This window comes from Ambystoma mexicanum, chromosome 6p, assembly GCF_040938575.1.
Source record: "Ambystoma mexicanum isolate Mex_15411 chromosome 6p, UKY_AmexF1_1, whole genome shotgun sequence".
Lineage (NCBI taxonomy): Eukaryota > Metazoa > Chordata > Amphibia > Caudata > Ambystomatidae > Ambystoma > Ambystoma mexicanum.
This window is the reverse complement of record NC_090935.1, coordinates 457,784,192-457,810,780: the sequence shown is the minus strand read 5'-3', so window position 1 is coordinate 457,810,780 and position 26,589 is coordinate 457,784,192. Positions and strand designations below refer to the sequence as shown.

Below are 26,589 nucleotides of genomic sequence, written 5' to 3'. Positions count from 1 at the left end.
CTAAGCCACATGGTTTTCTTCAGTAACAGTCAGAAACTAAACATTTTATTTTATTTGTAAACGTAAGTAGGTTCTTACAGTAATTCCCTTAGAGTCCAGTCACATCATATGAAATATATACATAGGGGAAGACACAAACTTGAAAGACAGCAATCCTTTTTGTGCATAAAGATAATCAATAGACTTATCAGCACTTTCTGATAGTTCTGTTTTTTTTTATGGCTGTACTTTCCCTGTATATGGTCATATTTGTATACATTGTACTCACACTACTTTCCTTAGGGTCCAATCACATCAAGTGATACATATACATAGGGTAAATAGCAGCTTTGAAACAGCAATCATTTATTTGCATGAAAATAATCAGTTAGATTATGAATTGTTTCTGCTACTACTTGTGCTTTTTTGCTAACTTCACTTTCCCTGCATATACCCATATTGGTATGTGTTCTTGTCTCTTTGTGTTTTGTCTATAGTAAAGCAATTATGTAATACATGGGTTTTATTAGCTACTTATTACATATTTCACAGTACACAAAAATCTATTAAGAAAACAATTATCATTTCATTATTCAACATATTAACATTACGAATATTATACCTTCATCTTGTACGCTGCACACAATGCTATGTTTCTGCATGAGTAGATTAGTATACTAGATAGAACCCCATAATAGAATGTTATTTATATCAATGCATCGCTCAATGCACTAATTAGGGTATGATATTTATTGCAATGATCTTTGACACTTTTTTCGCAACATTATAATAAGAATCCCTTGTACACATATTTCATGAAAAGTACATACACATGTGATGTAATCAGTGATGTCATCAATGACATTTGTGATGTCATCTTTGATATCCTGGGTGTTAGTCTTAGCAGTGCACGGTGGTGGCGCGAGTTATGGTTGCTTAGCTTAACATAACTGGCGAATTTCAAGGGTTTTTCGGTTTTACTTGGAACCATAACGTCCCTTTAACAAAGTTTTTTCACTGAATTTCATAGGTTTTTAGTAGCGCAATTTAACCATAACATCCCTTTAACAAAGTTTTTTCACTGAATTTCAAAGGTTTTTAGTAGCGCAACTTAACCATAACGTCCTTTTAACAACGGTTTTTCACTGAATTTCATAGGTTTTTAGTAGCGCAACTTAACCATAATGTCCCTTTAACAACGTTTTTTCATTGAATTTCGTAGGTTTTTAGTAGTGCAACTTAACAATAATGACTTTCACTTTATATACATATCATATGGAACTGACTGAATCTCTTCTACTGTACTTGATGTCCGCAAACTCATTTAATGTTCGCGGACATGTTCGAAGAACAGTACCACTACCTAAAAAACTCTGGGGGGGTATGTTTGATTGTTATATCATAACATAGGAACATTTAACAAATTAAAGAAAAAGCACACAAACACATTATATGTACTAATACATAAGAAATGTAACCCATATATACAAAACACTAACCATTCATTTAAATGCACTATGTTCTAAAATGGAATATACCACAAGAAAATAAATTGGCTTCCAACATAATTACCTCACAAACACAACATAACTGAGAACAAGAGCAGACCCACTGAGTACATAGGACATATCTTACCTGAAATAGTAAGTGTACTTAATTGTATTCATATATTTATAAACTTTCTGTATTAGATAAAAAAAAAATATATTATCTTTTTTTTTTCTCTCACAGAAATGTCTAGTACTCTGGAATGGCTAGAGGAACATTTCCCACATGAAGAAATGTCACAGAATAGTGAAACTAATGGTAAACACTTTATAATATAAACCATTTAATTATTATTATTTTGTATACATTTAACATATATATATTTTTTTTTTGTACAGAGCATACCAAAATAGAAAATACTTCAGAAGAACCTGTTATGGATAACACTTTTCACAGTATAGAAGAAAAAATGGATTTATTGTTGACTAATTTTAATAAAACTTTTGTGGAAGATCATTTTAAACCAAAAACCTCGTACCATTGCCCCATATGTACTTGTCCCTCCTCACCATATCCCAGTCAATTATCCCCAAACCCTCTCCATAACCCAAAACGTTTTGATGAGACTTCCATCCCTTCTTCACCTAATAACAATCATGATGAAACCCCTAATTCTCCTGTTTTTGTTTCTGTTTCTGCCTCACCTTCTCTGTCATAAATTATTAATATACGTTAAATAAAGTTAAATTTTTATATTGTGTTGTAAATAGTTTCTTTTTTTTTTTAAAAAAACAATGTAGGTGTCCGCGGACAGTGCAGGTGTTCTGAAATGTTCGTAAATAAACGAAAATGGAGGTGTCCTGAAGAACACTATACCTGTTCGTACTGTTCGCTACCAAGATGAAACTATTCTAAGAACACACGCGGTGTCCTGAAATGTTCGTAAAAAAAAAAAAATTAAAGTGTCCTAAAGAACACTATATCTGTCCGTAGTGTTCGCTAGCAAGTTCAAACTGTTCTAAGAACACACGCGGTGTCCTGAATTGTTCGTAATTAAACGAAAATGGAGGTGTCTTAAAGAACACTATATCTGTCCTTACTGTTCGCTAGCAAATTTAAACTGTTCTAAGAACACACGCAGTGTCCTGAAATGTTTGTTTCACGTGTGACGCAATTCTAATTAGTTCAGGACCCGAACAGTGTCCATAGAACATCAACGCGCATGCGCTAGCCAATCTCCGTGCATTTGGTGTCCTGCGGACATGCGCTTCCTTCGCGGACTTGTTCGCGAACGGATCATATGACCGCGCCCACGCTGATCGCGTGTTCTGAATGCGAACACTGTTCGGGTCCCCGAACAAATGAAAAGTACATTTTCAATTAATCCATAATATTTTTCAATAAAATCTCACCATGGCACAAGTCCCACATAGTCATCCTGAGTTTCTACATACCTTTTTTTTGTGTTCGATCTGTCCGCGGACAGCGCGCATGTCAGCGGACCGTGCACAAGCACCCCTATAAAAGCCCACGCCCTACAGCTAAGTAAAGAAATGCAACCAATCATGGAAATTAGCGCCACAGACAAACTAGATGTACATGGTATGACACTACCCATGTGTGACCAAGCCACAACAAGACTAAATAGTTTAGAAAAATCAATCTCAAACACAGCAGGCTTAGAAAAGATATTAAAATTATCCTTAAATTGCAGAGTAATGCTTAAACGTAACCTTGAGGTGGACCAAGGACTAGTTAATGGAGCACTGGGTACAGTTGTTGGCTTTCAAACATACCCACGCAACAACAAAATTCAGTTTGTCAATATACTCTTTGACAAACTTTCAGAAGTAAAAAGGATAGGACGCTCAACAGCTAGATTCCTTCTCTTCAAAGATATGTATGTACGCAGAGAACAATTTTCTTTAACTCTTGCATACGCAGTCACGATTCATAAATCACAAGGTCTTACTCTAGACAAAGCAATGATAGATATTAGTAACACAGTCTTTAAAGAAGGCATGAGCTATGTAGCACTATCACGCTTACGTACACTTGACGGTCTATTTCTAATCAACATTGATGCAAGTAAAATAAACGCTGATATTCCTTGCATTTTAGAATACAATAGACTTCGCTCACTATACACCCTCCACCTAAACACATATTCTGTTCCACAAAAGTAAAACATTATAAAAGAAAAATAAATCAAACAGAAATACAACAGGATGTCACAGCAAATCCTCCAAAGAGAGTAAAAGAAACAAGCAAAAAAGAATCAATTAGGAAAGTAAACCAGGTACTTCTTTAAAGAAGGAAGACAAACTCCAAAAAAAGCAGTTAGATACAGAACTACCTGGACCATTTAAATTCTCAAATATAGTTGGTGTAAGTTGCTACGCAAATGTAGCAATGAATATTCTATTTCAATTACCACCAATTGTTGACAACATTTACTTACACAGTACAAACCCATTGTGTTTGCAAATGTTAGTACTTCACAGAAATGCAGCAAACAATCCTGACAACACGTATAGTGTTTATGGAATAAGACAACAATTGGACTACTGTGCGGAATGGTGAAATTCACTATAAATTCACAGAAAGATCCACAGGATTTTCTAATGTACTTACTACAAGTATTGGAAAACAAAAACATACCTATAAATGAAATATTTCAGATTTCATACATGTGGAAACATACATGCACTCTCTGCAACAATGTGACACAAGAAGAAATCCCCAATGAACGCTTCATATATATATCAATACCAAATTGTGAATCCATTCCATTTCAGCGACTTGTACAAAATGCAAACCATGGTAGATTATGCGCTACCTGCAATTCAGATAATCGCTCCACGTTAGTAATACAAACACACAGTAAATACATAATACTAATGCTTCTATGTTACAATGCAGATGGTACCAAAAACAACTGCAAGCTGACTGGATTCACACATGGTCAAATATCACTTGGTAAGAAAACCTTCACAACAATAGGTATAATCTACCACGCAGGAGCCACAACCAATTCAGGGCACTACACTGCATATATAAAAAAGAAATGTGGATGGTTTGAATGTAATGATAGTACCATTACTCTAAAGCAGAGATTACCAGGAAATCTTACAAACGCTTATTTGATGTTCTTAAACCCAACATTTGATAACTAAACTGTATTTAAACCCTAAGTAAACTTGTATTAAAAAAATATAAACTGTTAGAATACTCCAAAAGCTATCTAACTGCTCAAAGATTCTACAACAACTAATCAGATCAATGAATATCACTAAATTAGACAAAAAAATACACAGTTAGAATACGCCATTTGGTATCTAACTGTCCCAAAATTTAACAATATCCAAATAGATAAATAATACCACTAAAATATATAAAAAAAATAGACAGTTAGAATACGCCAATTGGTATCTAACTGCTCCAAATTTTATAATATCAAAACAAATAAATAATATGTTACTGCTCCAAAAAAATACAACAAGTCAAAGTATAAAGCATTAGCCAGAAACAACAAGTGAACACTGAAAACAAACAAACAAATAAACGGTAGCATAACAGAAAATGTTTTTTTTTTTAATCCAACATGGATTTTTTTTTCTCCCACAGACCCAATGATTTTAGCAACAAATACAGAAACTGATCAAATTGCACAGTACTCTGATTTGTAATCTACTAAATATGAGGGTCCAAAAAAAAAAAGTATATTGATTATACAATGTAATAAGTCATTACAAAATACTAATACTAACATGCTATTTTCTTTTATCACAGAAATGAACAAGAACAACATGGACTCCCGTTACTAGACCAAACAGTAAGTATACAATAATAAGGAGAACCATAGCAGCATATCACATCCATAGTATCTAATACCTTTGTTCCTTATACATTTGTTTTTCACCCAAAGTTATAATCAAATATGAATGTAATATGCTGCGGTGGTTGTTGCCAGGGCATACAGTCTTGGGTGCATGGCCAAATGCCCTGGCAACACCCACCGCAGCATATCACATCCATAGAGTCAAACATTTCAACTATGGTCTATGGAAACTTTTAATGTCCGCGGACATTCTGAGTGTTCTTAGAACACTTTCAACTTGCCAGCGAACAATACGGACAGCGTTTTCAGGACACCCCCTACGAACATTTCAGAACAACGCGATAGTTCTTAGAACACTTTCAACTTGACAACAAACGATATGGACAGTGTCCTCAGTACACCCCCATTTTGTTTATTTGCGAACATTTCAGGACACTGCGAGTGTTCTTAGAACACATTCAACTTGCCAGCGAACAATACGGACTATGCCTTCAGGACACCCCCACTGAACATTCCAGGACACCGCGAGTGTTCTTAGAAACGTCTTCAGAACACCCCCATTTTGTTTATTTGCGAACATTTCAGGACACCGCGAGTGTTCTTAGAACACATTCAACTTGACAGAGAACAATACGGACAGCGTCCTCAGGACACCCCCTACGAACATTCCCCGGACACCGCAAGTGTTCTTAGAAGCGTCTTCAAAACACCACCATCTTGTTTATTTGCGAACATTTCAGGACACCGCAAGTGTTCTTAGAACACATTCAACATGACAACGAACAATACGGACAGTGTCCTCAGAACACCCCCATTTTGTTTATTTGCGAACATTTCAGGACACCATGAGTTTTCTAAGAACACATTCAACTAGACAGAGAACAATACGGACAGCGTCCTCAGGACACCCCCATTTTGTTTATTTGGGAACATTTCAGGACACTGCGAGTGTTCTTAGAACACATTCAACTTGCCAACGAACAATACGGACTACACCTTCAGGACACCCCCTACGAACATTCCAGGACACCGGGAGTGTTCTTAGAAACGCCTTCAGAACACCCCCATTTTGTTTATTTGCGAACATTTCAGGACACAGCGAGTGTTCTTAGAACACATTCAACTTGACAGAGAACAATATGGACAGCGTCTTCAGGACACCCCCTACGAACATTCCCCGGACACAGCGAGTGTTCTTAGAAGCGTCTTCAGAACACCTCCATCTTGTTTATTTGCGAACATTTCAGGACACCGCAAGTGTTCTTAGAACACATTCAACTTGACAGAGAACAATACGGACAGCGTCCTCAGGACACCCCCATTTTGTTTATTTGCGAACATTTCAGGACACCGCGAGTGTTCTTAGAACACATTCAACTTGTCAGCCATAACCCCCATTCATATTTGCGAACATTTCAGGACACAGCGAGTGTTCGACAACATCTTCAGAACACCCCCATTTTGTGTATTTGCGAACAATTCAGGACACCGCAAATGTTCTTAGAACATATTCAACTTGACAATGAACAATACGGACAGCATCCTCAAGACACCCCCATTTTGTTTATTTGCGAACATTTCAGGACACTGCGAGTGTTCTTAGAACAGTTTCAGTTTGCTTGCGAACAAACCGGACACATATTGAGTCTTCAGAACACCCCCCTTTCAGTTCATTTAGAACATTTCAGAACACCCGTGATGTCCACAGACAAATCGAACACAAAAAGAACGTCTAACACATAAAAAACACAACTTTCATCCTATCTCATACACTCCCACCCTCCCCAAACACTCCTACACACCAACACACTATACTAAATACAAATTGTGAACAAAGTTTCACCGCGCTGTCCGCGGACGACCGCGAATCCAAGATGGCGGGCGCTACCGAAAATCTGACGCGCTTCACGCTCCACGCCGTCCAATCAGCGAACACGTTGCATGTCCGCGAACATCACGCAAGCCGATTGGCCAATCAGGACACTGTCCACGGAGCGAACAGGGAAGTGTGTCCGCGGACCGAACACAGATATCACAAATTTTTTTTTTACCTACTTTTTGGACATTTAAAAAAAAAACTACTGGACAGATTTTCACCAAATTTGCAAAAGCACGCTTTCGGGAGCAAGCCGCTGCTCCTGGTCCAAATTTGGTGAAAATCCGTCCAGCGGTTTGGGCTGTAGACGCGAGCAACATTTTTTCCCATTCAGTCTATGGGAAAAAAAAAGTTTTGGGACCCCCCCTATAACTTTGCCCCCCCTGGACGAATCCTCACCAAACTTTGCGAAAAAATTCAGAGTGACCCAAATACTTTTTTTGCAAAGTTTGGTGAGGGTCCGTCCAGGGAGATATATATATATATATATATATATATATATATATATATATATATGTATATATTTATATATATATATATATATATATATATATATATATATATATATATATATATATATAAGGACACATTTACTCAAGACCATTTATACTCATAATCACTCTGCCGCAAAGGACATAAAAAATTGTTCTAGAAAAAGAGCAATGTGGAGTTTGGGCAATATTTTGACTCAAGAACACAATTATTTCTAGATATCTCAAACTATAAAGCATTCTTTTTAAGCACTGGTCAAAAATAAACACATTACATTCATTCATTTGAAAGGAGAAACGTTTATGATTGCAAAATATGTAAAAAGGCTGCTAATACATTTATTTTTGTTTCATACTTCGGCTCAAAATAGTAATGTTGGCAAATCTGCAGACAAACTTAACAATCAATTAGCACATCATCGTCATTATCTTCATCCCACTATATACAAACCTTGAGATGAGTCCACATCTTTAGCCAGGCACCACAAGTGCCTGCCCAAAAATATGAAGTACAAATTGGGATAAACCCCTCTCTTCTGCTGGTGAGGTGACATGATTCATCCTTAGGTATCATGCCCAGCAGGCCTGCTGATTTTGGTGCTTTTTAGTTTTCAAGGGCTGCATCATGGGAAATAGTTCCCTTTTGTTCTGAAAATGAATTTCAAAATCTGTAGGCAGGTATAGATTTACAGAGAGCCATGCCTCAGATTCCAGAGCTCTTACCACGTGAGGGTGTACTATCGTAAACATGGGGAATGAGGATCCATTGTGTGTCCCTGTGGCACTTGTGCCTGGTGAGTGAATGTTAACACAGGATCTCCACATCACTACAGAGCTTGTGCCTGTTGATGGAGATTGTCCAGGCCCACTTAATAGGAATATGCAGTTGTGTACCTGCCCCACTCCTGTGCTTGGACGCTACACAGTAAAAAGTGGAAATAAGCTACATCACGGAGGGTAACGGTGGCTAAATTAATGATGTATATGTGGGACACAAACTTCATCAGAGGGGGGAAGGTAGGCCCATCACAGGCACACATTCACAAGCCAAGTATATATCTTTTTAGCAAAACAACCTGCAGTGATGTGCTTTTTCAGCTGGTAAAAGCCCAGGGCTCATGTTTTAATACTGAGGTTTGCCATTGACTGGGGAATGTTGTGGGGTTGCTCAGACACTGATCAAGAAAGTACTGTTGCAATATATTCTTGTTTGCAAGATCTTCATTCTTTTATTCCAGAACCAGGATGTAATTTTACAGACAGAATATAGCATCACAGATGCATACATAAACAGTATGGGATTTATTCTAGGTATCTTTTCAGGTTGGCCTACCACTTGGAACTCTAGACAGAACAGAATCTTCTTTTACTTTTCCCCATCCACATAAAACAGCAGGCACGCTCAGCAGACGTTTTCCAATTTCCCAGGCATACATCCTCTTACTGATAATGGCCACCGAGAATAGGACAATGCTTGGCTTCATTTGTTCCTATCACACTTCCAACAGAAGACAGCATGGAGGGTGGATGTGTTTTCTGTCATTGGCAAGACCTCTTATTCTGTGTATTTCTTTCTTTCCCATCATAACCATTTTGTTCAGCGGGATGAATAGGGAGAGTTTTTGAGTTCCCTTAGTCGTTTGGTGGTCTTGCCCTGACAGCATTATTGAATTGCCACTACTCCGGATGGTGTGGCCACCGATTGGCCTTTTCCAATTTCTCAAAAACTGCTCACTATTCCTGCCCTATCATCCTGGTCATGACAACATCTATGCCCATCAGTGCGAACATTGATATGGCATGCTACAAGCATCTAGATTGTTCAAGAAACAAAGCAACATCTGACCATGTCTTGTAATTACTTGCCTTCATAGGCATATGAGCATCATTTGTCCTACCCCAAGACTTGGTATCTTGGGATTTCTCTTACTGGGGTTGTAAGGCTGTTCAGATAGTAGCGTTTCTTTGAGTTTACTCATGTACGTATTTATATTATTTGAAGCACAGGGTTGTGACTTCGATCGGGAATGACTTAACGTATACACATGTGGCAGAGGCATACCCATGAAGGGTGCTGTACAATAGAAGCAATACAAGAAAGAATTTTGACCAGTTTATGAGGGTGTCATATACCAGGGATAAAACAAATATAAGAAACAGAAACAAATAAATATAAGAAACAGGTGACTTACAAAGATAACATTAACCTAAGGAGGCACATTCTTCAAACTAAAGAGAAGAACAAGACAACGGTTTTCCAACTCAGACCAGGAAAGAAAGCTCATTTCTGCAATTTCAAATGCTTCCTGGGAAAAATCAAATTGGAATGTGTCCCTAATTTTATTTATTTGGGGTTTTATCTATTCAAGACCATTAACCAAACCATGTTGTTTTCTTATTAAAAATCTAAAATTACTTCCTTTGCTGTTCAAACTGCTCAGATAACGAAAGAATATGGTTACTTCTCGCTGACTCCAGTCATTGAGTTCTACAATAACAAAGTTCTCCCAGTGATTATCTATGGTGCAGAAACCTTACATTTGCTCTTGCAAACCAACTGGACCAAACTCAAAGGTAGTTTTTAGCATAAGGTTTTCAAACTTCCAACAGGGTTCTCAGCTGGGGTCTGAAGGTATGAATTAGTTCAATCCTCTATCGCAATATGGGTATTATGGAAAAATGTGAAACATTGTGCTAGGAGTAAAGGATACAATCTGGCGGGGGGAAAAAGGCGCAGTTTATGGATAGCAAAAATTCCTCTCCGCTTAACAAATGTGTGATTTGCTGCTATGAAATTATAGCCGAGTATAATGTAACCATTGAACTAATATGCGACACACCACAAAAATCTACAAAAAAGTTTGGGAGTCTGAATGGATATTTGCATTCCAAGCATTTTGTAAATAACATTTGTTTGCTGGAATTCTGCTTGATTTAAGGTCATTGGGAGTGATGCTAAATTATCTGATTACATTATCTAGTGCTCTTTGGTGGTCCCAATTCCTTCACCTATGTTTAAATCTTTTTCTAACTAGAGAAATTGTGGGGGCTAGAGAGAAGTTGGAGTGTGAATTCTAAATCTGTAGATCATATCAAACCAGAGGGTACTATTGAGTATGTAGCACTTGTTACTAGAATGGCAAGTTTTAAATTAACAATGTATATTTTATTTTAATCACCTCCTTGTGGATTTTAAGATATTGTCATGTGGATGGTACGGCATACTCTCTTGCCAGGGGGTTTCATGCAGTTCACTTTATATACTTGGTTCACAAACTTGATTTTGCCTGGTATACTCTCTTGCCAGGATTTCTACACACAAGGTTTACAAAGAATACTTAGTGGCAGGTTCAAAATGTATTATTCATATATTTACATTATAATTGCCATTGCCAAGCCGGGCATGATTTATTTGATTTGGTTTCTTCCCTGGGGTCTCTCGAACCACATACAGTTCAATTTTGTTGTTCAGGGCTTTCTGTGCCCTTCCAGACCTTCAGCACCCAGCTCTCCACCAACGTACCTGTTTCTCTGGTAGTGGCATTCGGTGGGAGGTGTTTCCTTCTGACCCATCGGTGGCATTTGGATGCATTCTTTGGTTGGAGGCTTCTCTGCCTCTGGCTTCTGACTTGGCTCTCCACCTGCGCCTGGGTTCACGGACACGGCTTTCCGTGCTGCTTACTTCTTGTTTGGCTTTCCACCCATGACTGGGTTCTGTGAGTGGTTGCCTCTGATGCTTACTTCTCGCGCAGCTCTCCACCCGTCTTTGGGTTCTCGGGGCCGGCTGTCTCCTTTCACTGTCAGGACATAGTTCTCCTGGCCACAGGCAAGCCATGGTTGGCCGGAAGGTTGCTATGGGCAGCGTATACAAGAGGTCCTCTTCTTCAGATCGCCTTCTCACTCTCGCTTTCCTACCCTCTCAGCGTTCTTGGTTTTACCAGACTCCTTCAAGGTGGGACTGCCACATGGGGAGAGGCTACCTCCGGGAAAGGAGTGATGAAATCATCAGATTCATCACACAACATATTATGATTTCTAGTACAAATGACTGGTGTTTTGCAGCCCTTTGTATTTTGAAAGAGATATTCCCTTGATAAAACAATTGGGGATTGACTATGTATTGTTTTACTTGGATAATTATGTATTCATATTTACATTTACATTTGTTAATATGATGTGTAATTTCTAAGCAGTTGTTTTTGTCTGTATGGTGAAAAAAAGGTTCTTGTTGTGAACAAATTTCACTAATAAAATAAATATGGTGGTAAAAAAAGAGGAGAACAATTTCAATATACACAATTGCATTAGTTAGCATTACTGTAGGGAGTGTTGGGGTCAGGTAGGGAGGATGGGTGCGAGAGCTCCCTCGTTAGCAAGTAATTGAAGTTTAAGCCAAGCTTTAAAGAGATCCACAATTGGGCTGGCTTTGATTGTGATGGGCAGCAGCTTCCAGTGGAGCGGGGTATGTAAAGAGTAAGAGCAGAAGTGAGAGGAGACACAGAGGAGGCAAAAGAAAGTGAGGTTTAATGCAGAAGGCGAACAGAAGGAACAACATGGTGAGTAAACAGAGATACAATCAGACATGTTCTGAGGAGCAACACAACGGATAGCTTTGTAGTCTAGGAGAAAAAAACATGAAATGGAAGAGGTTGTTTATGAAGAGCTAATCAACATTTTGTCAGTAGGTTAGAGCAGATCTGTGAAACCCAAGGTCCTGGAGGTTGAGTAGGAGGTATGAGTGGTCACAAGTTTAGGAAGTGGTAGAGATATTCAAAGGTTTGAGTATAGAAAATAGTTAGGAGTGCTGAGCATCAAAGAGAAAGTTGGAGACATACAGGAGCGCAGACTCAGGGAAGTGTTTACTTTGTATGCCAGAGTGGAAAGGATCTCTAAGGACATTATTCCTAAAGGAGCGTAGTGATCCAGAAGAAGACTACCTGCTCAAGGTCCTTTGAAAAATAGAAAAGAAGGGAAACTGGGCAGTTTTTGCTGGTTCAGCACAGGGCTTCTTCAATATGGGTTTGGCAGTTGCAGATTTGAAGGTGGTCAGTGCAGATCCAATGATAGAGAGGTTAAAGAGATCAGAGAGATAAGGGCAGGTGACTGAGAGTAAGGCTTCAGCCAGTTGAGGAGCAAACAAGTCAATAGGAGTGCAAGATCTGTCAGCCCTGAAAGGATCCTTTCAGATTCAATAGGAGAGGTAGGGGAGAAGTAGCCAAAAGCAGAGAAGGTGGGGGAACAGGTTGTGGACATGAGGATGATTGGGGAGGGAAAGATAGGAAAGCTGTGACAGTGTCAAAAAATCTAGATATTTTAGGAAGAAGTTAGTGAGCAAGGAAATTAGCAGAAAGACAGGAGGCTATGGATAGTGGCTTGGGAGGTGTGAGTAAAGCTTAGAGGGTAGATGAAGGTTTGCAGATGTGATTGAGAAGGGGAGAGATTAGGTTTGTGAAGTAGGGATACTTTGAAGAGTACAGTGCTGAGGTGAGGGCAGCAAGGGGCCTTTTGTAGGACAGTAGAAGGGCGGGGTTGCATAATTAGCACCAGCATAGTAGATCTTGGCACATCTTTTTGGGGGTTTGAATCTCAGAAGTGATCAAGGGCTGGGGCAGACTCAAGAAGGTTTGAATGTGCCAGCAGGATAGTGTTAGTCAAAGGTAGTCATAAGATCGTAGTGTAAGTCAGAAAAAACACAATCTACGGATGTGGCATGACGAAGGGAGATAGCCAGGAGGGAGGTTCTCTCATCATCAAGGTAAAAGGCAAGAGAGTCCTGCTTGGATTTCTCTCAGTCTTTGAAGAGGGGCAATGGGGGGGTTGAGAAGGTGGAGGGACTAAAATGTTAAAGTGAACAGTGGTGAGATCAGCAGGAGAGGGTTGAATAGAGATCTCAGAGGATGAGAGTAAATTAGAGAGAATGACAAGATCAACAGAGAAACCACTAGAGTGAGTAGTTTGGTCATGGAGGTAGTAGAGGGAGTGGTCAGAAAGGAGGGAGAAATGATCAAGGCAACTGGCTGTAGAGGGCTTGGGATGAGGCAATGGGTATGTCGGTATCAAGTGACTCAAGGAGAAGGTTCATATCAACGAAGAATGAGACGAATGGACCGTAAGGTTGATAGAGAGCCAAACCCGGAGAGGAGTAGGAAGTAGGAGTTGAATAGTGGCAAATTCAAAGGAGGAAGATGTGATGCTGGATGGGGGAAGGGTGGGAGTGTTGAGGAGCTTATTGATAAAGAACCTCACACTGCCACCCTTACAAACAGGTCAAGGAGAGGGGGAATAGGTAGCAGAGTCAGTGTGGAGAGCTGCTAGTGTAGCAGAGACATGAGGGAAAATGCAGGTTTCTGTGATAGCAAGAAGAGAAAGTTGAGGTTGCTAAGACTTCCAAGTAGTCAGTGATGTAAGAAGATTTGATGCAGAGGGGTACAGGTAACAAAATGACAGTTAACCGACCTAACCTTGGTCCTGTGAGGTTAACAGATGGCCAGTGAATGGATAGTCAGTGGGTAGGAGGATCCCTATACATGGAAGCAGGAAATACAGGATGAGGTCAGAGAAGTCCTGGCTTGACTAGAGGTTCTGGCCCTAAGATCTCCCCACCCCTCCAGGCATAAACAGAGAGTTATTCATTTCTGCTTTTGTCCCTTGTTTACAGGCACCTGGGATATATGCCCAGCGGAGACTCAAAACGGGAGACAGTGCATTCCATGACCCTCTGGGAGCCAATCACAGTGCAACAGTTGACTTCCAGGCTTCCAATCAGGATGCAAGCATAGGGGATACATTTTGCCAGCAGGACCTTCAGATGGTGCCCAGGGTCGTCTGGGAAAACATGATATGGCCAAGCAAAAAAGACAAATGAAAATGAACATCTGCTCAGTCAGAGTGCTCTGATGGCTTCCAGTCTTGAGGCATTTCTCTGGCCACTGAGAAGATCCAATGATCAGAATTGTGTGCTTTTGATCTTCCCTAGAACTAGGCCAGAAATGAAACTCTTTGGGATCTTTCTTTTTTTAGGTCATTTTCTCTAGTTACACTTTACAGCATTTTTCAATGTAGCCTCTCTCAAAAACATATTTATTCATAGAATATCTCTACAGTGTTCTTGTGTCTTTCAATGTGATGCAAAGGTTTTATGCTTAGATAAATCTTCAATTCTTTTAAGGGTATGGAGACAATATAGGGTTAGAGATCTTCCTATTGCCTAGAATAAGTGAAGTTTTTAACACTGTAAAGGGGAAAAAGTCGTTGCCACTGTCAACTTGTCAGCTGCTTCCCATCAAATCTCACTAGACACAGAGTTGAAATATCCCAAGACATTTACAACACCTCACCCGTTCCAAAAGAAGTTCATGACTTGTGGAGTATGCTAGGTAGCAGCTATGTTCCAGAATCGCAAAGTAAATCTTGAGGGTATAAGCAAAATGGCAGCTTTTTCAAATACGATACAAGTTTATTTTATAACCTGCACCATCTGTTTAGCTTGACTGCAGGCTATGCAAATTGTATGAAAGGTTACAGAAGGAGCGGCTAACCAGGAAGGCCAGCAAATGCTAATTTAGTGCTAATTATAGAACGCACAGAATAAAGTATCCTTAATATTGCAGGGATAGACAGAGCAGTTCTAGTGGGCACCGGAGTTGTGCAAAATTAGACTTGTATAACAGCCACGAAGCGTTCACATCAACAACCCTTCTAAAGTGACTTCGAATGGCTCTGAATGCAGCAATTACATGTGCATGAAGTTTGACAAGAAGAGGCAGCACTTCCACTTCACATTGAGTTCCCTGGATCCCCATAGAAAAATGTGTTTACTTTGGAACACTTGTTTACATACCTTTACTTGATTGTGGCGGCAAAACCACAGCATTTTTGCAGGGATATTTTGTATCCACAGCCATTTTTGCCGCGATTTTAAGTCATGGAACCATATACATTAACACCAAAGTTAAGTGGGGTGCACGGAGAAGGTTCCTCATACCCAAGCAACAAGGTTTAGCAACCCATGGGGACTTTCTCATAATTGATTCCATTTCCTGGAATTAGCTTCATGTAGCAGTTGCAAAAGGGAAATACCAATAGTCCTCCAGAAACAATGCTAAAGTTCTGTTCTTTTGTTATCTGTTTGAGGGTTTGTGATACTACCATGTACTCAGTGAAAATGTGATCAGTGTCAAGTGCCACTGAAGTACAAACTGTGGGCCACGGGAGGACCATTTTATACTTGCTTATGCTTTGAAGATGATAAATAAACATTATGCCCTATAAATTACATTGGTGCTACTTTTGATTATATTTTCATAATTTTCTTTTTTTTAGAACTTAGTTGTGGCTGTACCGTCATAATTTCTGCTGTAAACCTCTTCTTACTAAGTCTAGTGGCAAGTAATGCTACCTACACAGCCAATGCCATGTGAGGGCTTCGAGGAATTAACCTTAACCTTAGGGGTTAAGTCATAGCGCTCCCTGTGAATGAAAACACAACTCACTGCTATGCATGCAAGAGGGTGGGCTAATACCAGTCGCTATCGTCACCCTTCTTTGAAATTATGCTGTGTCCAGAAGGCCCTCTTAGGTGGTAAACATGGCAGTGTGCACTGGGCAAAGAAAAGTGGTTGTCGAGCATTTGCCAGGAAAACTGGAAAGAGGCCTAATCCTTGAGCATTTTCCTTCGTGAATTCAACAGGAGACACCAGGAAGCGGCCACAATTATGGTGTTTGAATTACAATAATAGGCCACACTCTGTGAAGGAAGCCCAGCTATAGTACAAAATAGTAATTTCAAATAAATAGTTATCCTTCGTACAGCCAAAGTAGCAGTACCTTTACTGCATGTTTAAGTATTGGAAATGTTGTTAAAAAAGTGTGAGATTCTATATATATATATATATATATATATATATATATATATATATATATATATATATATATATATATATATATATATATATATATATATATATATACATATATATATATATATATATATATATATATATATATATATATATATATATATATATATATATATTTAGTCCAAGCTTTGAGAAAACTGCATAGAAACAGAGTTATGTGTCATTCTCTTCCCTCAAAAATACCCTCAAATTTGCACTCAACCGTTGACCTCACTCCCAGTGTGGGCACAGTTGCCTCTATAATGCAACCAAAAAGTGTGGTCAGTGAGTCACAGTGAGACCGAGATAACAGGAGAAATAACAGCACATTCAAGTAACACACTAGCCATGGTTCCACTGCTCAGTACCTCTCTTGGTGCATGGAAGACGGCATACACTTCATTGCAGCCGCAAGGTGCACTGATCTCAAAGCATTGAGATGAGGGAATGACTGGTGTGCATCTCGTACTATTTACTGCCAATGTTCTCATCATATTGCACTTCACATTTCAGTTGGTCAACAGCCTCTCGTGGTGCAAAGTCTCCTGCGCCTTTCATCATGATATGCATTTGCTTTTATTGGCTTAAGGATTAAGGAATTTACCTTCGAGTAATGGGCGCTGAAGCCAGTTTGAGACATTTCCATCTCAAAGGAGGATGCCGACTTTTCACTGGTAGCTGCCAAAACAGAAAAGAACCACTGTCATATTAATGTGTGCATGCAAACAAAAAAGGAATGAAAACATTGTTTGCAGAGGGCTTGAAATAAAATATTCAAGCTTTATCATTACATGCAATTGGCAGTCTATTCGTATTATATAACGTGTTTTTATTTGAAAGTGAGAAATGATTGACACTGAAAAAATTTGCTAACTTATTACATGTACTTAATAGAGTAGGGAACTATGAAATGTACATTGTGGTTCAGTATTCATAGAATTTCTATTTCTATTTTCATCAATGTATCCAAGACTGAATACACCTTCACCGCCTGTCCTCGCCCTGCTAAACAACAACTTTTCCAACAATGACTCAAGGATTTGCGCCTAGAAGGATTTCATCAACAACTCACCAAAATCATCCAGTGACAGCACCCTGTCCTTCCGGAAACACATAGCCAAGAAGGCCCAAAAGGCCTGGCTCCAAATCTCCACCCTTCACAAAATCAAAACCTTCATCCCGCCACAGGACTTCAGGAACGTAGTGCACTGAACCATCCCCATCCAACTTGAACTACATGGCTTCCTCTCTAAGCCAGAATACTGTTCAATATTGCATATATCATCCGCAAAGCAGCCACGAGTACACACCAGCATACCTGTCGGCTATTCTGCAAATATTTGGTGGCAAACACTCCTCATTCAGCAAATTGACCAACCAATTTGAATCACAACTCGTCCGCAAAGAGAGGACCCAGAAACAATCCTCATTTATTTATGTATTTAATTTGTGCAGTGTGCAAGCAACCCAAGGGCATTGAGGCGCTGTTACAGTAACAGTTTAAGTAAATATGCTTTTGTCTTGCAAAACCATAGGTAATACAGATAAATATAAACCAAGTGACAATAAAGTGCACTGTAGAGTTGTGATGGGTTAGTTTTCATCTCAGGCAGGTAGGAGTGTGGGGCAGAGGGGGTTTAGGAGAAGTGCTGAGTTTTGAGTGATTTACAGAAGACCTAGTGGGATTTGTCATCTCTCACGGAGGGTGGGAGGCTGTTCCAGAGTTTAGCAGTGAGGTAGCGGAAGCTTGAGCCGCCGGCTTTGCATCTCTTTACATCAGAGGTCGAAGTAGGTGGGAGCGGTGCTCCTATACGTTTTATTTTAAGTTTCACTATTCCTATACTTTTATTTAAAAAATAAACCGTTCTGCGGTGCTGTTGGGCACATAGCTGCATGCATGCTTTAGTGTGAGCTCTGTTGGCGGATTCAGGTCCCGAGGCAAATACTGACAAAATAATGTCTGGTTTTCTATATCACTGAGCAAGATTGTGGACGAGGTGGCTGTCTTTGCCCTGACCAAAAATGGGAGAAATCATCCGAGCGATCCAGAGATCCGGACAAACAAACATCTGGGCCTGTGACGGCCGCTGGCGGGATGTGATGCAGCGGTCACGAAGAGTGCCTCCCTGTGAGGAGGACACACGGACTCCAGGCAACAATCGCAGCTGCGGTGGGAAGGACCCGGTGTGCTGACCCGGGGCGGCCATGCCAATCTACACCAGACCCATCAGCTGCATCGGAGGCTGCGGGCATTCAGTGGGGGCTGTGGACAACGCACCCACCCCGTCCTGCACCGAAAGGACACCAGGTCTGAGCCGCTGCAGTGTGAAGCCGGTGCATGCATCAACAGAGGAGAATCGCGAAGCCCCCTCTGCAATCAGCCTACGTGGTGGGAGCCAGAGACAATCCAGGATCAGACAACAGCACTTTGTGCTGCAACTGAGCGGCAGCTCGGCACCTGACTGTCCACCCTCACTGTTGCCCAGCATCCAGCGGGATAGATAGCACACCTCAGATGCTGTAAGAGCGGGTGAGGGAAAGTTTGGCCACATCTGCAGATGCAGATGTACACATAACGGGCCACATCCACCCGCCTGGAGACGTGAAAGTAAAGCAGCAATAAATCACTCCAGGCCCGTGCAACAGGGGCTCTCTTAGTGCACAGAGGCACTGTAATACCAATGACACCCACGCTCTGCCGTGCTGATTCGTAATGGTGCAGGACTAAAGCTGCAACAAGAAGGCAGAACATGAGGCTCACTCGGGAGGCTCCGGCGACCACGGGTGTGCAGCGGGGGCCGTGGAGGATGCCCTTGCCCCACTTGGCACAATGGAGACAGTGGTCCCAGACTACCGCAACAAGGAGGCCATTTCCAGCAGCATACACAGAAGAGAACCGCAGGGCCATCCCCCCCGGCATGCCCGTGAGATATGAGGCAGTGTGCGGAGGCAGCCCAAGATCTGACGACTGCACTCCTGTGCCGAGGCGAGGGGAGACTCGGCGCCAGGCCAGCCCCACTACTCATCACTCTGCGCCTGCCATGATCGAGGTCCTAACGTGAACGCAGTAAGAGCGAGCAGAAAGAAGGATCCATCCATGCCTACGAGTGCAGGCACACACGCACCAAGACATTTCATCCGCCCAAGGACTTTCTCACACTGTGCTGAGATTGTCCAAGACCACACACGCACCGAGAGACTTCATCTGCCTAGGTTCTTGCACACACGGTGCAGAGATTGTCCCAGGCTCGGAGAACAGAGGCTCTCCTGGGTTCTCCGAGGCACAGTGGCACCAACAATGTCTAAAGTCCAAGGACCCAATTCATGATGGCACTGGATTAAAGTCTTGGTAAGCGGGCAGAACATGAGGCTCGCTGGGGACCAGCATGAGGTAAAAGGAATATTGCAGGGCCGACTGAACGGCCCAGATCAACAGACAATAGAGGGTTCCCCCCACTGGGCGGCACTACAACACTAGCCTCCATGAGGCCCTATTTACGTAAGCAGCCGCGTGGGCCTCATCCCGTGGGCATAGGACACAGCCCCTCAACCGGAATACCACACTGCGAGATTGCTCCCCATGATATGGAATCACAATAGTTAAAGCAAGCAAATTAATACCGGCCATTGGAGACAGTTTGCATATCCGGCCTTAGACAAATACAATTGGACCGGGAACACAGCAGCTGTCGCACTGGGGAGCTTTAGTTACAGTTTAAGGCAAGGCACTGGGTGAGGCTCTGGAATAGTGAACACACTTAGCCCTGCAGCATAGGAGAAAGGCATGACAGGGACATGCTCCACGGTACATAAACTGGAAGGCCTGCATGCAGAGAGGAACCCAGGCCTGCTGGGGGACTAAGCACGGAAAGGCGTTACACGTCACATGCAGCACTCATACTGGGTACACAAGGGTCACTCTCCGACCACTACCTAAGTGACCTTGCCCCGAGATGAAACTTGCGGGATATGGTCCAGATTAGCCTGTACCACAGAGCTAGTTAAGCAGCAGTCTGTGCAGGTGCCCAGTGTCACATTATAATGCCTAAGGGGGCAGGCTAAAAAGAAAGCGGGGCAATGGACAAATTCACCAAGGCAACCACCAAACCAAACAGTATGGGTAACAAAGGAACGATCGGCTCAAAAACATTGATTTTAATGTTACCTCTCACCCCCATGGATTTACACTGTCTGCACCTCAATGCAGCAGGGATTTGCAGCATCGCAGCAATAAATGATAAGCTTGATGGTATTAATATCAACATCACAACAATGAGAGCCCAGTTGGAAAAAGCTGCACACCGCATCACAGAAGCGGAAACCTGAATTGGCACGGCAGATGACGCAATAGAGGCGTTACAGAATACGGAGAAAGATCTAGTTACTGTCAAATTAAAGTGCAAGGATCTGGAGGCGAGATCTCACCAAAATAATATATGCATCATAGGGGTACCCAAGGATGCCTTGAAAGGGCCTGTGGAATTAGAGAGCTACTAAAAGACCTACTGGGGACCCTGGCTTGTCTTCAATGTTTGTTGTTGAAAGAGGCATAGATGCCTGGCCGCAACACCCAAGCTAGGTGTATTTCCCCGCCATATTATAGCGCAAGACATGAACTATAGAGACAGGGACATGGTCTTAAGAGCCGCATAGTATTTTCCCTGATTACACTCTGGCAGTCCAGCAGGACAGGTGAACATTAATCGGAGTGAAGCAATTACTGAGAGAGCGCAAGATACAGTATGCGATGCTATACCCAGCCAGACTGCAAATGCAATATAAGAACAAAATGTACTTCTTCACGTTTCCAGAGGAAGCTGCCTCCTTTGTGGAAGCCAATATTCCTCTACCCGACAAGAAATTATCTGACGTGGAAGGAGAGTGAGTGTATGGTATTCTGTACTACTTGAGAGGGCAAGGCACCTGAGGTGTAAGTAGGCCCACTGCGACAATGACAATACATGTCATTATAGGAAGGATTGATCTGGATTGCACTATTGCCCATGCTTGCCCTGAAGTGCACGGCTAGGGCAGGAGGTAGATCACACGCTTGGGCGGATGCAATGTATGTGAGCAACAATGTTCCCATAATGGTACAAATTAGCTAGCAGTGTGCACCGGGCAGGGTGTATATGGGGGACCAACTGGCTGACTGACTAAACTTTTGGCCCCCAGAACCCATTGAATACTCACATATGGATAGCTGCACTGTCCGCTACATTTAGAATAGAAACTGGGCTCTGGCCTATGGACACAAGTGGTGACTAGCGGACATGGTTGCATGCAGAAGTGGGTGCCTATGTTGAAGTAAATGCGCCCAGTAGAGTAAAGTATTTCATAATGTGTTTTGGTAACATTATAATGCGATTTAAGAATAACTCAGAATGGACCAGGCATTGATGCAATGTACTGGGACCCAGGCCACCACAGCAGCAGTCACCCCCAATGTGAGTGCATAGTTTAGTTAAAAGGTAAAGGGAGGGAGGTAGAGGCGGGGGTATTGGGCCATGCATAGTCAAAGTTTGGGGTACAATGAGCGTGGGGGAGGGGGTTGACAAGGGAAGTTGGGATGGAAAAGTTAGAAACGTTTACAGAGTCACTCCAACACGTTCTTGCCACAATGGAAGATTACGCAGGATTGTGCAGGTGATACAAGGATGTATGAGAGATGATGGCTAACAAGGGAGTAACTGGGATCAAGTTACTTAGCTGGAACGTGAGGGGCATAGGTACCCCAGTGAAGATGAGGAAAGTAATGGCAAACGTAAACAGGCAAAGTGCTCAAATAGTATTTCTGCCTGAAACATATTTACAGGATCATCATGCACATAAGTTTGATCCCGGCTGGGGAGGGAACTGTTTCTACATCTCCTACTGCACAAGGGCCCGGGGGGTTATGACTCTGATTCATAAATCACTTCCGTTTACCCATTATGCAACAGAAAGCGACCCCGGTGGTAGGTATGTGATTGTACACAGGAAACAGGGCAGTGTCAAAACACTGCTAATTAATGTATATGGTGCCAACCTAGATGACCCGGAGTATTATGCAGAGGACTTCCAGAAATGTGCCAGATACCCAACCACTCAAATAATATGCGGCATAGACTTTAACACTATTTTAGATGTTGATTTAGACAGAACATCGACCACATTCAAAACCCCAATAGGGGCAGCACTCACAATACTCAATGTGTATTTTTGAAGATTTATCCACAACAGTGATCTATCTACCACGTCAAAAGCTGCAGCAAGATCGATGATGGCCAGGCAGATCGGATTACTACTCTTTGATCAGGATTTACCCTTTATGTATTTAAGAAGCATGCCATTCAGTGTGGTACCCAAACGCTTCCTGAATCCTATTTGCCGCTTGGGTATTACATTTTTACTATTGGTCCAGATTTCAAGGTGTTGCAACAAGATGCAGGAAAATAATTTAGAATCTGTGTCAGATACTGCAATTGGGCCATAGCTGGAAGGAGATGTTCTGTCCTCTCTTATAAATCTGAATAATGTGAGCACTACCCCACGATAAAGGAAATTGCTCGTATTTAATAAAGTCAGCGAATATAGGATCTAAAATTGATGCCCAGAGAGATGGATTCAATTTAAACAACCTATTTTTTTTAAATGTTTTATTGTGATATAAACCAAATATGTTTTTTTTCACAAGTACAAAGAAAACTTTCAAGACTTACATTTAATATTTAAAACATATTTTGTTTTCCTTTTACATACTAGGCATGCACAAAAAAAAGGAAAACAAAAGAGATATTTTACTTTCCAATTTCTTGTCTTCAACTGTTCGAAAGAGCGGATTGAGATTTACCATTTAAATTAAAACCTGTCTGTTGCAACACTCTAACCACATTTATGGTCAACACAGTTTCATACCCTGATGTCTCACCCAAAAGTCCTCAGATGACAACCAATCACTTGAGCTGACAGAGTGCCCCAAATATTTCTTTCGAACATCCCATGTTCCGTGGCAAAATCTTAGTAGATGATCAAGTGTCTGGTCTTTTGGGTCTTGACATTTTGGGCATAAAGATCTACTTCTTTCTCCTCATCCCCAATGGGCAAGGACAGATCCTGTGCGAGTCAGCCCCAGATGCACTCTGAGGAAATTATGCCTCCCATTTGCATCCAGGAATTTCGTAAAATAATTTGGAAGATATCAAAGTCTCTTATCCGTTGGAGAGAGAGAAGGCGCCACTATGGAAGATCGTGTGTGTTCAATTGTCTTTATCCAATCTGATATTAGTAACGCCCTCTTTGTCTTCACAGGGTTTGCAGTTAGCGTATCCATGTAGCTATTGCATCTGGACATAATTTCTTGGGATGTTCTTTTTAGATCACACAATACCCCTGCAGAAACAGACTTCAGATGGTCGTGTAGGTCTTCGTATAGGGTGTTGCGCCTGGGGTTAGCTATCAGACTATAGAGTGACAGGAGTTTTCAGTCGACCTGGGACCTGAGTGAGGAGAGACCCAACTCAAATCTTAAACTGGCTATCGACAGGCTTTTTGGCAAGCATATAGCTTTTTTCCAAATCCTGCCCTCTATTATCTGCCAGTCAATGATCCAGGCCAATGGTTTTGCCTCTAGGCCATACAGGAGTACTGGAGAACTTACAGTATTGTTTGATTATTTTCTGCAGTTGTGACGTCAGTTGGGTACATTTTTGTAATATCTCTGCCCATATAAAGCTGGCTCTTGGTGTGGCGTATAGAGTGTAACCCAAATAAATGACCTCCTCCACCACTAGGATACGTTTGTCCCCCATCATTCAGCAAAACTTGCCTCCTCTTCCACCCTTCTCCCCAAAGATCACCACTTTCGATTTTTCAAGGTTTACCTGGAGATCGTTATCCTTCATATATTCGTCCATAGTATTTAGCAGCCTCTGAAGGCCCACTGGTGTTTTGTCCAGGAGGACGATATCATCCGCGTACATGAGCCACTTAATTGCATTTGTGCCAGTATTGGCAATGCCCAATGCCGCAATCTCGACCTCCTGTCCAAAATCAGCCAGATAAAAATTAAACAAGAAGGTAGCAACCATGCACCCCTGCCTCACCCCCCTTTTCATTGAGATGTGTTTTGATAAAAACCCATCTAAGTTTAGTTTTACTTGCACCGTATTTCCTTCGTTCAGGGAAGCTAAGATGTCTGTAAGCGAGGCCGTAGCGCCCCTGCCTTTAAGTTTAGACCATAATCTGTCTCGGATCACCAAGATGAAATCACTTGATAAATCAATGAAGGCGCCATATAGTCGTGGTGTTTTCCCACCTTCTTTGGTATTACAAAGGGTGGAAAGTACTATAACGTTAAGGGATGTTGAATGCCCTTTCCGATATCCGGTCTGTTGTTTCGAAAGGATGTTATTTAACCCAGCCCAATGTTCCAAATCTCTCAACAGTAGACTTGCAAACAACTTGCTTTCCACGTCGAGGAGAGTAATAGGTCTATAATTTAGAGGGTCCTTCCGGTCCCCCTTTTTAAATATTAGAACGATGATACCCGATTTCCAGGACATCAGGTTCTTTGTATTCCTTATTATCCCCTGGAACAGTGTATTCAGAAGACTGGCCCACCTCTTAGGATTTCCCTTTAGGACTTGGTATGTAAGGCCAAAGGGCCTGCTGCTCTTGAAGCCGAAGACTTCATTATTAGATCATAAATGTCCTCTTCTGTAATATCCAAGGTCCACCGGCCCCCAGAGGTGCAAGAAATTGGCTCCCATTTCGACCGGGCATATTTCCTCGAGAGAAAATGTACCCACTCTAATTCGGAGACAGTATTTTACACGGCACTGACTTGATCAAATGCTTGCTTATTGATCAAGGACCAAACATTTTGTAGATTTTTATCTAGAACAGCTTGAAGCATAGACTTCCGATCCTCCTGTGCGCGAGACATTCATTGTTGCTTCGACCATCGTTTATACTTGTTTTTAATGGTCTTAAGGTTTGCTTCTCTGATGGACTTATCCATTTAATCTCTTTTAGTAGCTCTTACCAACCACTGCATCTCGCGTTTATTCTGCCAGGTGCGTTCATCAAATGTGTGTTTATGTGCTCTACTCTTTTGGGCTGCCATAATTTGGGGTGCCTCAACTGACCACAGAACGCCATGGAAGGTGTGTGGGTTGCAAATGTCTACCAAGTCTCTGTCACTTGGCTCATAATTAAATCTATCGAGAGCTTTGTTTAATTTCTCTCCGTCCCTCTTGTATTTTACCAACCGTTTTTTTTATTGTTTACATCTATATACTCCACCCACTTCTTTACGTTCTTTTCATATTGCCATCTAAATTAAATTTCTAGACGCTTGTGGTCACATGTACCTCCTTCTCTCACCAGAAGTTTTCACATTTGTCAAACCTGCTCGATGACATGAACATGTAATCCAAAATGGATTCTGATGAGCCCCGGGACCATGTGCTAGCAGGGGGAATATCCCCTTCCAGAGAACCGTTTCCCATTTTCAAGTCCAAAACAACCTATTAGTAAGCCTGTTCACCCTGGTGCCCTTAAGTTACTGATTTTACTTATTCACTCAATGAGATGTTGTTGAGATATTATAATGTCCAAGAGGATAGCCCCATTAAGTTTATTTGCCAATGTGGGTAGTTCTTGCTGCAGTGGCAGCACGTAGAGAGACTGAAAATGATGTACCCAGTCTTCCTCTATGACTCTGTTGACCACCCTACCGGTTTGCGTGTTACCAGATGAATTTATCATTGACCAAAACCCTCTAGAGTCTTTATCTATTAGCGCAAATAGCATTGATTCGTCATCCACCTTCAGACGATGAGCTCTGGGTGCATGGAGACAGTTTTTGTACCCTTTCTGTGCTTTTTTTTATTTGTGCCCTTTTAGTATTTCAGGGAGATGGATGTCATTTTTAATGTATCTAAGCAAACGTCTCAGTTCTCTCCAGATCGACATTATATGTATGTGTGTGTGGGATGTGAGCAAGACTTCCATGTACATGTCCGGAGGGTGTTA

The 26,589-nt window shown here is 41.5% G+C and overlaps 1 protein-coding gene across 2 annotated transcripts in view; it reads right to left on the bottom strand.

The window, feature by feature from the left end:
- ITGA1 (integrin subunit alpha 1) overlaps positions 1–26,589 on the bottom strand; it is a 1,202,180-nt gene that overhangs the window by 553,095 nt on the left and 622,496 nt on the right. For both annotated transcript variants that reach the window (XM_069627258.1, XM_069627257.1), the window contains exon 10: positions 17,177–17,250. In XM_069627258.1, the coding sequence (XP_069483359.1) occupies positions 17,177–17,250 (74 nt within the window). The remainder of the gene's footprint in view (positions 1–17,176; positions 17,251–26,589) is intronic.